Raw genomic sequence first — 12,803 nt, 5'->3', positions numbered from 1 at the left:
AAGCCCCCGGAGCGCATCCTTTGAAGCCTCCGCAGAGCAGCGGGGTGAAGGCACCCCGCCGCCCTGCAGAGGCTTTGCGCAGCTAAGCCCAAACTAGAACAGCGAGACGGAGCGCTGCACAGCGAGACGGAGCGCTGCACAGCGCTCCGTCTCCCTGTTCTGGCTTTGGGGTTAGCTGCGCAGCCTGCATTCGCTCTATAGGACGCACACACATTTCCCCTTAATTTTTGGAGGGGGAAAAGTGCATCCTATAGAGCGAAAAATACGGTAACTTCTGTGGACCTTGCTACAGATAAGTGCATATAGGGTTGTGGTCTAAATGTGGAGAAGTGCATGGGCACAATTGTTATGTAACTGTTCCCTCAGAGTGTTTGTGTCTTATACTGGACCAAAAGCTGAAAAAAAATCCTGTCTCAGTGTCTTAAAATGATGCTAGCTCCCTAAAAAATGGAGTTAATCCTAGGAATGTTATTCTCCTTACTCCAGAAGCCAAGCTGTTGCAGTTTTTAACTCATTAAATTAATGGAGGGTTGTTGTTATTGTTAAAATAGAAAAAACAAAAAGATAATTTTTGATGCATTAATCAGTTTGGTACTTTCATATTAAAATGAAGATGCTATGTCATCATTTGCAATCATTTTTAATTGCTTGCATATTAAGTTTAGGTGTTCTAATTCCACAAAGCGTTCCCCCCCCCCCCCCCCAGTACTGCATACACTACTACACTGTCACCAGCAACTGCTGCTGTGTATGCTTTATTGGACAGTAAATTTGGACACATTCCATTGTTGCAGGCGAGAAATTTATGTTCTGTGCATTGCTCCCTGCCTTCCATTTACACTCCATTTTGCTTGAGATAAGCCATGTCCTTAAACCTTAAAATCAAAGAATTAAACGTGACACAGTGCCGATAGAACCCGTTTAAAATATCTTCAAATTATTCAGTTCCCAAATATGTAAAGCTTAAATGCTGCATCAGTATTGCATACCTGTTGTCAAAGCCAGTGCCGGCACTTGCTGACCTAGGCAGTTGGCATGGTTCCAGCTGGACAACCATTCTCTCTGTCAGAAAATTCTCAGGCTGGATAGAGTAAGATTTGCAGGAAAAATGGGAAAGAAGTCTACGGAGGCTGCATTGCCACTGTCCAATGCCTTTCCTATTTTCTAATCTCTCATCTCCACTCCCACGCCCTAGTTTTCCTTATGTATGCCTAGAGGTGCGTACCCCTAGATGCCAGACCCATTTTCTGGGTTTATTGTTTTTTTCCTCGATACCAATGCTATTATAATCTAAGAGTATTTTAAAACCCTTTTCACGTATTTGGCATGCTCATGTGTTGCAGCACCAGGACAAAATAGCTTGGATCCAAAGGTGCTCTTTCGCACATGACAGAAGGTGTTTTGTGCTCCTAGATGGGCACTGTTTTATACCTCATGCTAAAGAGTTGCGCAAGAAAAATGAAATTATGGCTTCAATCCTGTACCTGCTTACCTGAAAATAAGCCCCACTGAACTCATTGAGACTTTCTTCTGAGTAGACAGGTATAGGATTGTGCCGTGAGGCTGCAATCCTAGACACACTTACTGTGGAGTAAGCACCGCTTAATCATAATAGGACTTACTTTTGAGTAAGTACATAGGATTGCAGGGCATACCTAAAGCTGATGGTTCTGTTTGGACTAGTGATTGCATGAGAACTGTTCTAGAACTTATCTGTTTGAACACTCTGTGACTTGCCAGCTCTTACAGCACAGAGCTAGTAGCTATTTTACTTCTGCTCACGGTGCTTTGGATCCAAACCAATATTTTCACCAGCAGTGCTTTAGAACTGTATTATACATAATGTATTTTACTAACTGAAGGAGAGTATTAAAAATGTCATGTTGTAAGGTGTGGGAACACAATTTTAATTAAGTAAAAATTGTGCCAACTTTGCATTCAGAAATGCCTTTTGACTTTCTCTTTAAAACACATGGTTTGAAAACTTTCACCCCAGTATTGGTTTCTTTTTAAGTTTTGGACCATTCATAGTTTTTAGTCACAGAACAGCTGTAAACACAACACCAAAATACAGCTAGCTGCTTCGGGACACTTCTATCAGATTTTAGATAACTGCTAAATGCATTGTCACATTTTTCCAGCCTTCCAATAATGGCATATTGAAGAGTCAAAACATGCATACATTGCCTTTTTTGTGTGTAAAGCAAACTTTGCGGTGATGGTTATAATCATAATGCAAAGCGTAGAAAATACTGCCGTCATATGCAATCCCACTTCTCATTTTCCATTTATTTCTGTGGGGTTTGTATGAGGCTCCCATAGACCACAATGGTGCTTAGATAATTGCACCTACTAGAATTCAACAGGGAAAACTGAACCAACCAAAATAATTACTGCTAGACCACTGTGAGGTTTTGAAATTAAAGACTATGATACTTAAACAAGAGTTTTCAACAACTGTACCACTACACTGCGTCTTCATGCTTTGATTAGAAATGCCTCAGAAGTAAAATATTACTCCAGTAAACGCTTTGTTTTCTTTTTTGGTCTTTTTTATTTAAAAAAATTGTAACCTGCTTACTTCTTACAGGCACACTTCTCTGGTTTTTCTTTGAATTGCTTTCACAAAATATTGCTTGTATTATCTTTGTAATCCTAGATTGACAAGAATAATACCATGATTTGCCTTTGGGGTGGGGGATGAAAAAGGATTTGTGAAATTATTTTAATAGAGCTAATTTGTTTTGTTTTTTTGCCTTTCACAAGCAATCGTTCTCTAATAAGATTGCATACCTTGTGCATCTGCATACAACCTGATCTTTTCTTAAAAGATGGCTTCCGGTTGCCATTATTAGAGGGGTTAAAAAAAACAACCCTGTAATTAAGATACCTGTTCACAATTAATATAGTACCATGGATATGAAACACTTTAATTAAACATCACTTCTTTTCATACGGTTCTCTGCTTTTCATTGTAGTTCAGTTGACTTCAGTTATGCTGGTGACCTGCCTGTGAAGGTAGCATGATATTCTAAGACTGCTGATTAACACTGTGTTGTGGCATTGTGCTGCAACTTTATCAGTTGGGAGGGCTGGGGAGTGTGGCTTTCTGTGTTGTTCATGAAGGCCAAATAAGGCCAGTGGAGTTGTGAGTTCAGAATCCTGTGTTCCACTGGACTTCTACAAATTTGACCTGTCGTTTGCTTTGAATCAATAAGATTCAGATCTCAAATGAGTCCCTTCTGGCTAAAAGGGAAGCTGGTTTCTGTTCCTCAGAGTACATCCTTCCAAGTTCAGCCCCTTTATGCAGACTCCCGGAAGAAAGAGCCACATTTGCAATCTGTGTTCCTGAAAGTGCTCTGAACAAGAGGGAAGAATGGCCGAGTGACATAAAAAGGCCTAGAGCAAAATGAGTGTCTTACACAGGAAGGAGCAGTTGCCTGTATGAGGTTATTGTGTCCTCACTCAGGTAACTGACCTATTCTTCAAGGTGGCTCATTTTGCTCCAGCCATCTTCATCCCATTAACTTAACTCAACTCTCTCGTGTTAATAGATTTTGTGATTATGTCCCATGCATTCATCAGTACATGCCGGTACCTGGATTTCACTTCCATGTTTTGCAGCAGGACTGCTTGATTCAGGGAGACTTTGAGTTGCTTGGGCTTCCACATAGTCATTCTTTATTAATGTTCCAATGGGACTGCCTTAGGTAACATACATACCGTCAGATTTACACCTGGTGGCAGTAAACTCAGTGCGCCTCCTTCAGTTCTGTGTGCTCAACATGAAGACATGGTGACTAACAAGTGGGAGGAGAGGGGGGATGCTTGCCATCCAAAGAACAGAAGTGCAACTGACGCAGACAGTTTTTATTGAACAGCATCAGTGATGGAGTGAGTGCTGACAGCACCACATGGGGAATGGGATTGCCACCTTGCTGTTTCTGCAGGGCGTCTGTGCCTGAGAAAGCCGCTTACCAGAGGAGCAACAGGTTCAGCTTTCCCATTCACTGTCTTCTTGTGCTGGGTCCCAATGTACCTGACACACTGCTGCCTGTCAAGCTCTCTAGAAAGTCACTGAGCCCTGAGAAGATAAACACCACCCCCACGCAAGGGAGCATTTGCTTCCCCACTGGCAGTTGCTGCTGCTGAAAGCTTCACGCTCAGTCTGCATGAAACTGTGGATGTGGAATTTCCTTCCATCTGTGCATGTTGGTTGTCCACCTAGTTTGTGGGAAAACAAAATCCTTCAGGGTTAGTAATGACCAGCAGGTAGAAACTGCAACAAATCCATTTTCTGATGTCTGGTTAAATGCCCATGACCACACACAGGTGTCATCCCACTTGCCCCAGATCCACTTCTTACTCCTGTCGATAGCCTCCTGGGGTCAACATTGAAGTGCTACTTGTTGAGCAGGCTGATATGAGCATTCAATAGTTTCTCATTCAACCTAGAGAGTTTGCCTGTGGTTGCTGTTCTGCTCGGTGTGCCTGCCTCTGGTCCAGCAAGAAACAATGAGTCGTGGACAGCAGTGGTAATCGGTGGAGTGGAATACATGCCGTCAGCTAGCAAAAGTTGTGGACATTCCATTGCTTTCACCAGTGCACGAAGGGAGCTCACCTGGATTTTGGCAGTCTGCAGCCTATAGAGGTCCCTTCTTACATTGCATATATTTCTGTGTGAAGGCTCCTGTTGCAGCCTGTTGTGTAAAAAAGGCTTGTTAAGCTAGCACACCCTTTTCCCTGCTCTCAATGCAGTAGGAGGCAATTTTCTCTGACTGAATAATCCGCTTGCTCATCACTGTGCATGGGGAGAGTTGGGATGAATGACGGAGCTGCAGTCTTCTGAAAAAGCAAGGTGTTCATTTACCCTTCCTATCTTTTTTTTTTTTTTTTTTTTTTTTTGCCTCCCTGGTTAAGGCATATTTGTAAATTTCATCCAGAGAATGCATGCCATATACCACTTGTGTATGTTTTGTGCATGCTGCTTTAACATGTTTCAAGTGACACTGCGTGGCACAATTAGACACGCCTGCAGAAAGATCCAAGGGCATTCTCCACCTGCAGCATTCCTAATGTGTACAGAACCCCAGTTGTGTGTGCACAGAGGATAAGATGGGGTTGATACCTTTCAGGTTTTCGTTTCGGCAGTTTCAAGTGATGACTTGGCAAACTAGTTTTCAAGTTTTTGCAGCTACACACATACTTTAGCTTCAGTTTCATCAGCAGTTAGTCATAGTTCTTTAACTGCGTGCAGGATTCTTGGCCATCTGGTTCCATCCATCTGGCATATGCTGCTGAGCAGTCTCCATTCCATTCCTTTCATTCAGGCATGCAGCATTCCATACCAGCAATCCTTGAATGATGGCTCTCTTGCTTACTACCAGCTTTAAAAAATAAATAAATAAAGTTTCACATACTTATTTTAATGAGCAGCATTTCTGCCTCTAAATTTTTACGATTAAAATACAGTGGGAAAATATTTTTGGAAGCCCAGTATGCTTTAATTGTATATATTTCAGTGTCAAACTGATACTTAAAACTGCATGCAAAGCAGCAATTCAAGGTTTCAAGGGACAGTGTCATGTTTCAAATAATTGCATGCTTTCTTTCATTGCTAATTTTTTGTTGTTCTTTGTGCTGCAGTTTGTGCTTTTGCTGCTTCTTTCCTTCAAGGCTCAATAGCTTAGGGTAAGCTGATGAGTGATGCGTGCTTTTTTTATCCCTGTTTTCTAGCTCCCAATAACATTATTTTTGACATATCACTAATGCTTTCTGGGCCTTGAGTACTGACCAGGTTCACAACAACATCCCTTGCACCTAAGTCTGGCCTTTGTGCAGCATCACTTCCTTGTTCGGTGCAGCGTCGGAAGCTGTGCAAGAGTGGTATGATGCCCAGCTCTATTGTATCATTGTATGGGACACTCATGTGAGATACTCCTTTATGAAACACGTTGCCCGAGGAAAGATTTGCACAATTAGGCTGCTTCCGCATGTCCCATTTGCAAAGGGTGGGGAACCTGTGTGCCCTCCAGATGGGACAGAAATAGCCTAGCTTCAGTTGTCTGCGCTAAGTTGTATTACTGCAATGCATTGTCCAAGGGGCCGCCTTTGGAAACTGCAGCTGATGCAGAACTCAGCAACCAGATTGCTGACTGGGGCAAGACTGTCTCCTGCCTCAAATTGCACTGGGTGCTAATTAGTTTCCAGGCTCAATCCAAAGTCCTGGTTTTGACCTATGACGCCTTCCGCAGGCCAGGCCTCCCAATACCTCAAGGACTGCCTCTATCCACATGAACCAACCCAGACACACTGTTGTGTACTCTATCCAAGGGAAGTGCTGAGAGTGGCGACATGGGAGCAGGCCTTTTAAGTGGTGGCCCCTTGCTTGTGGAACGCTCTCCCCAGGAAAGCACACCTGGCACCATCCATATCTGTCCTTGGGCACAAGGCAAAACCTTCTTTACCTGGGCTTTTGGTTTTTGGGGAGGGTGCCCATCTTTTAAGTGGGGCGGGTAGCTCACGTTCTTTTAAATATATTTTTGGATGAGTGTTTTCATTTTTGTTCATTTATACCTTATTTTAATGTCTTTGTTATTTCTATTTTTATTGTGTAAGTCACTTTGAGCCACTGGGGTGCAAAAAAAATTGTGAGTATTAAATAACAAGAGCAACAGTTACTAGGCTGCCACTCCCATCATACTGACCCACAGCCGCGCTGGCTGAGACTGATGAGAAATGGAAGTCCCAACATCTGCAGGATTACAAGTTGCCTTTTAAATGTAGTTGCCACAGCCTAGGAAAAAGCTAAGATCCGGACGTGTTCTCTGGAGTATATACTGCAATGTATGAGAGCAGCATAAGGCATCTGCTACGGGGCAGCTGTACCATTACTCAGGATGTAAGTAGTCTGCAGCAGATACTGGATTATGGGATGCCATTAAGAGAGTTTCTGCCTCACATATGAAAATGCATTGGGCTGTATCTGGTCTTGTATTGAATACAAAGAGCATCTGCTGCTTTTATAAATGTGATGGTTTAGCCTTTAAAGTCCCCGGTGAGTGCTCATACCCAGAAAATTGTAAATTTGATTTCCTGCTCACTGACCTTCACAATATGCCCTGACCTCTCTTTGTTTACAACCCTAGTGTTGTTGATCTTTTTGCCTTGTTCCAGAATATTCCCCTTTACTTTCAAAAGCTTCTGCAAAGTGTTTGCCTTTCATTTGCTTCTCATGTGTATATACTTAGGCAGTGCCCTCTTCAAAACATATCTCTTGTGCATAATACAAGCAGCTCAGTGGGTCTTTCCTAACAACCTGTAAAAATGAAATCATAATGTATGTAGCTATTGGGATGGTTTTCAACTGGCCTGATCTCTATGAAAAAGTTATGTGATGTAGCTTACTGAGTTTGGTGCATGCCATTCCCTAGATTCCACTCAATTTTGAAAATATCTTTCCTGATTCAGCTAGCTACGGTAATCTTTTTAAGACATTTATCAAGTGGCATTTCTCTTTCAAATATCATCCATCCTAGGAGACTTTCAGAGAACATTTGCAATTTGATTTGTTGCTTATTCAACTTGCAGATCTTAAATAATAATTGGCCCTTCATAGATGTTTAGGTCCTTTTATCAGAAATGTGCCTTTATTGCACACAACGTATGTTTCCCCCGCATTCCAGCGATGCCACATTTTTATTTTTTCCAGATACGCTGTGTAAAGATTTGTTATCTGGGAAAATACATTTCCTTAAAATAATCCATTTGCTCTGACTGTATACAGTTGAAGAGTGTCAAGAGGGACCATTTAGCTACTTCCTGGGAGGCAGGTAGCGACAACTTCTTCCCCCAATGTCCACACAAATTCTTTCATTTTGTTTGTGAATTGTTCATCTTTTGTGCAGGAGTGGACATCCAGTTCATGATAATGAACATCTAGGACCTTTCCAGCCACGTTTTGTACACCCTGCGCTCTGTGTGCAATGTCCTAGAGGCATGGTCCTAGATCAGCATGATCCAGGTATTTGCAGTTATCAGCTTTCCAAGAACTGCTTTGCCAAAACCAACTCCTTCTGCTCACTTACAAAAGCAAAAACACTGATTTGCCATAGCTTTGAAAATTTTATTTCAGCGAACACAGTCCAGTTTCAAACAATTTATTAAAATATAGCAGTTCAAACATTTTTAATACAAGGGGTGCAAGCAGGATTGCTCTTGAAAATCCCAAGCATAAATAAATCTTTCATCGGTATCATAAAATAAGTTAATATTTCTTAGAATAAAAACTTAAGAAATCAAGCATGTTGGAACAAAAGATTTAAGAATAATTAACCCTTTTAGCTCTTACAAGTGAAAGGTATTTAAAAACGGAAACTAAAAGTTGCTCTTCTACAACTCCAACAAAGCACATTTGATGTGTTCTGAAAGGAAATCGGCACACTGTTTTTGCAACCTTCTTGCAGAACTCAGACTTCCTCCACAAGGACTTCCTATTGCTCCCCCAACATAGCTCTGCTTCAGGTCCATCATCTTCCAACAGCAAAGTCAAATGTCTCTCCGTTTCTCACAACATGTAGTTCAACCTCAACTTGACACCAGTTACTGTAATCCTTGTGTCAGGCTGGGAAATTGCTTCCTGAGCAAGCTACTAAAGTATTTTGAAACTTCAGTGCAATTTTTCTGTTCAATTCAGCTTCATCCATATGCTGTCATCGTTCGGGAAGGTTAATCACTGGAACCCACTGGTCCATGTAGCGGCTTTCCCGGCAAAAGCAAATCAGCTGACTTAAGGCTGGATCCTTCCATTGAGAGGCATGTGGATTCTGAAAGGGGGAGAAAAGGGAAAAGGATCATTGTCAGCATGAAATAAAATTAAATGATACTGCTAACAGTAAAAGAGACTGAATATAAATGATCTGCGTAAATTTTGAGTTTGTAGCACATTCAACAGGGTATTTTGGAATTAATTATTTTCTTTAAAACCAGTAAAAGAAACATCATTTTTCAAAAACAAACCAATGTTCATGTGCTATGGTTAACAAGTCCACAATTCCCATTCAATTGGGTGAATTGAGTAACAGTGACGGAGTATTTTCATCACAGTTCAACTGAGTTATCTAATAATGACCTCTGAGCCAATTAGTAATAAGGAAAGACAAATATAGACAGGGAGTTACTGTAGATAGTGACTCATGGGGTTGTTTTCTCCTGCTGACAGCAGGATGAAACATGCTTGAACATGTCTTTGCCTCGAAAATCCCTATGAGCAAAGTAGGAAGCGTCGTATGATTTGTGCAGGGGGAAAGGTTAGTGAAAGAGATCATGCTGATCTTTCCTTCAAACCACAGAGGCAGAGATGCACCAGTGCAAGGACACTGAAGAAACCACTACAGTTTTTGTTTTAAGCCAGAGTGAGATTAGAGTATTTAGACAGATTTTTACAATTTGCAATTCAGCTTCTTTCAAAGAAATGCTGTACAGTCCAGAAGGAGACTCTGAAGCAACAGTGAGGTAATGCTGGCTGCCCTCTATGCCCAACATGTTAATGAAACACAGCACTTACTGTCACAAGCACACAGTGCAGGTCTGCAGGCTGCTCGCCCCCTCCACTCGCCCCCAAGAGCAGCAGCTCCGCTAGCCGGCTTGGGTTGCTCACTCGGAGTATGTTAATGTCATTCTCACAACAGAAAGCTTGGATCAGGGTGAAGTGAATTTGTAGCGCAACATCCTGGTTGTCTTCCTCATCGGCTGCCAGCAGACAAAGCACCACATTATCTGGATCCCTGGAGGGATAAAACAATGCCAGCTAAGTTAGTCACAGCCCCAACAAACAATGATGCATTTTTCAACGACATAAGGGAGACAAAACAGGAACCAAAGTCACAGGGCATATGAACACATGGTAATGCGACTGTCTATATACTATACACGGGGGGGGGTTCCTATTATGTTATTTTCTATGAACTGTACTCAGCTAAATTTCACTCACCACTGAAATCAATGAACATGATTATTATATCTATTTCAAGTCAAAATTCATTGGCTATCACCCAATGTGGTTGACCTTTCACACCCTGGATTTTAAGCGCTGAATTTTCAAGGGCTATGTATCTACAACTAAGGTCTGTGGAGCAAGGGGGAGGGTTTTTGTTGCACTTTCTCCCCCCCCCACACACACACAAAGGGGGAGGGGAACCCGATTACATTTCAGCACCAAACTAAAGGGGACGGGCACATTTTCAAAACCGCTGTTCAGCAGTTCCCATTGTGTCAACTGTCAACTGGGTGCTTGGAACTCTGGCATTGTGGGTAAAAGGGGGAGAGGTTTTTTTCTGAAATCTGTCCCACAGACGAAACTCTGTGCCTAAGTAGGGGCAGTTATGCATGATCAAGTATTCAATGTCCACACAGCTGCCCGGAAGTTTTCCTATCTGCACAGTGCAAGTTTGCCTCTTAACTGATCTAGTGTTTCCTCAGAAAAGTCCTCAGGCACAGCTGCCCTAAGAGAGGTGGGAGGACCTGTTTCTTGTTACTCATCAATACAAAAGGGCACCAGCAAGCCAGTTTCTCACTTACACGTTGAGCAGCTTGGCAGCCTCATACACTCCGATGGTGATGCTTCTCTGAGTCAGGGCTTTGCTCAGGACTTCCTCCAGGGCATCCCCTACCTTCTCCATGCTGATGGCATCCGAAGAAAAAATAAAAAGGGGGGTGGGGAAGCAGCGAGAGGCTCTAATTAGCGTTTTTATTTAAATAAAACACACCAAACAAATCCAAAGGGGGGGGGGGAGAATAGATCACCTTGCCTTAAGTAGCGCCCCCCCCCCAGCCCACATTCCCTCCTGGCGCCCTCATGCCCTGCAAAACTGAGGGGAAGCTGAGCCGGAAACTCCCCTGAATGGGATCTGCTCAGAAATAAGCGGGAGCCAAGTGCTCCCACAGGAAAATCGCTTCCAAGCGCAGGTTATTTGGAGTTAAAGGTGCGCTTGCTTATCCTGTCAGGAAAAAGAAAAGAAGGGGAAAAGCTACATCCCGCCACGCCTCTCTCTCTGCCTCCCTTTCTCTCTCTGACACACGCACACTCTGCAATCGACTCCCGGTTTTCTTCCTTACGCGCGGATCTACTTTCTTCCGCAGATCCCCTCCAGGCAATTTTATTTTTTTGCACCAGAGCATTTTTTCCTCCCTCCCCGCCACCGGTCCCAGCTGTGAGGCGACTGGCGGTCGCGGCGGCGAGCTGGGCGACCCTGTGCTGCCCCGATCCGGAGAGCTCAGCGAAATCTGCAGCAGGCAAACTCCTGTCCCTCCAACCTCCACACCGCCCGCCGCCACGCATCGCAAAGCCGAGCTGCAGCTGCTGCCATCGCGTACCTTCCGAAAGTCTGGTGCTCCCCAGCGAGCTCTTCCAAAGTCATATTGCAGCTGCAGATCCCTGCAAAGAAACCAATCCAACGGGGGGAACGGGAGAGGCAGCCTTCAATCCTCCTCCTCGCCTTGCTTCTCGGCTCCTCCGGCTGCCCTCAGGGGAATCCGGGTAAGTGTTCCTCCAGTAAGTCCTTCGGGGCGGCGGCGGTGCTGCTTCGCTCCTGCCTTTCGCCTTCCTCGCCCACCCGGGCACTTGCAGCCCCGCTGCTCAGGCCGATCCCTACGCGCACTTCCCCGCTCCTCCCTCTCCCCACACGGCGCTGCCACTCTGAGGGACAAAGGGCTCCCCGGGCCGGAGTTATCCTGCCAACCCCCAGCCAACCGTCTCCCGGCTCGTTTGCATGCGGCCACCCTATTGGGGCATGCAAATGAGCCGGGGCGTTCGACTTGGGGCCACCCTGGGAGGGGGGGGGAGAGAGAGAGATCCAGGCTGGGAAAGCTGGGTCAGTAACTTTCCCTGCCCTCGCCCGGCGCTGATTGGCAGAGGGAGAAGTTTTGGGGGGCGGAGTTTGCTGCGGGTGCCTGGTTGCTCTCCCGCCTCAGCTGTTTTTTCTTTGCTGGTTGCATATTCCGCCCCCCCTCCCCTTGCTGCCTCTCTCTCTTTGTTTTGAGAAAGGGGAGGGGGGATTGCGCGCGAGCTTCTGTTTGTGGGCTTAATGCTCTGCAGATCACCCCTGACAATAAATAGTTGTTAGTAAGCAAAGTTGCAAAAGTCAGGAGGGAGCGGGCTCGCAGCAGCGGCTGTTTTAACTCGATCGGCGCCTGGTGCTCGTGTAGATATGGGAATCGCCACCTCGGGATGAGTCCTGTTCCCCCACTTGCTGCTGCTGTTTTCCAGCTTCTAAGGACACTGTGGGTTGTTAGGATGGCACGCACGGCAGAATTTTATGAGCGCGTTTAATTAGACAGGTTGTGGGGATTTGAGTTTCGGGCTCTTGTTTCTTAAGCGGGCTGTGATCTGTGTGACCTTTGGGTCGTAAGATGCAGCTTGATTTAAATGGGGAGGAGCTGGCCGCTTGCTCAAGATCCGGGATGGGGAACTTGCCCTCAGGTGGTGTTGGGCTCCTGCTCCCGCCTCTCCCAGCTCCGGGGTGTTGGGAGCTGAGCAAAACGCCCAGAAAGTACCACAGGTACTTACACTTACACCCCAGCCCGCCTACCTACTGTAGAGGTGAATGTCAGGGAAGCAAACCGCTTTAGCCTATGGAGAATTGTGCTTATGCTGCAGTTTTCCAAGTGTGTGTCAGGCAAGTGACATTGAGGTAACCAAGCTTTGGAAGAGGCAGGGCGGCCTCCTCAGCTCGGGTCAGCTGAGGCCTTTGCACTATCACTCGATGACAGCTGCCCCAAGTGAGGTATTGCAGGTGTGAAGAGTG

The 12,803-nt window shown here is 44.8% G+C and overlaps 1 protein-coding gene across 1 annotated transcript; it reads right to left on the bottom strand.

Moving 5' to 3' along the window:
• Positions 1 to 8,104: 8,104 nt before the first annotated feature.
• Positions 8,105 to 11,760, bottom strand: GADD45A (growth arrest and DNA damage inducible alpha). Its single transcript, XM_081010232.1, has 4 exons — positions 11,374 to 11,760; positions 10,579 to 10,680; positions 9,566 to 9,785; positions 8,105 to 8,825 (listed from the first exon to the last, which is right to left on the bottom strand). The coding sequence occupies exons 1-4, from the start codon at positions 11,415 to 11,417 to the stop codon at positions 8,712 to 8,714; spliced, it is 480 nt and encodes a 159-aa protein (XP_080866358.1). The 5' UTR covers positions 11,418 to 11,760; the 3' UTR covers positions 8,105 to 8,711.
• Positions 11,761 to 12,803: the final 1,043 nt, after the last annotated feature.

This window comes from Podarcis pityusensis (assembly GCF_964106645.2).
Source record: "Podarcis pityusensis genome assembly, chromosome: 6".
NCBI classification, from domain to species: domain Eukaryota; kingdom Metazoa; phylum Chordata; class Lepidosauria; order Squamata; family Lacertidae; genus Podarcis; species Podarcis pityusensis.
This window is presented reverse-complemented; position numbering and strand designations above follow the sequence as displayed.

Bases quoted from the DNA above. Each gene is read 5' to 3' on its own strand.
- GADD45A (XM_081010232.1), bottom strand. From the start codon at position 11,417: ATGACTTTGGAAGAGCTCGCTGGGGAGCACCAGACTTTCGGAAG. The intron at 10,681-11,373 runs GTACGCGATGGC...GGATGCCATCAG, and splicing joins GAGCACCAGACTTTCGGAAG to CATGGAGAAGGTAGGGGATG. The intron at 9,786-10,578 runs GTAAGTGAGAAA...TTATCCCTCCAG, and splicing joins GCTGCCAAGCTGCTCAACGT to GGATCCAGATAATGTGGTGC.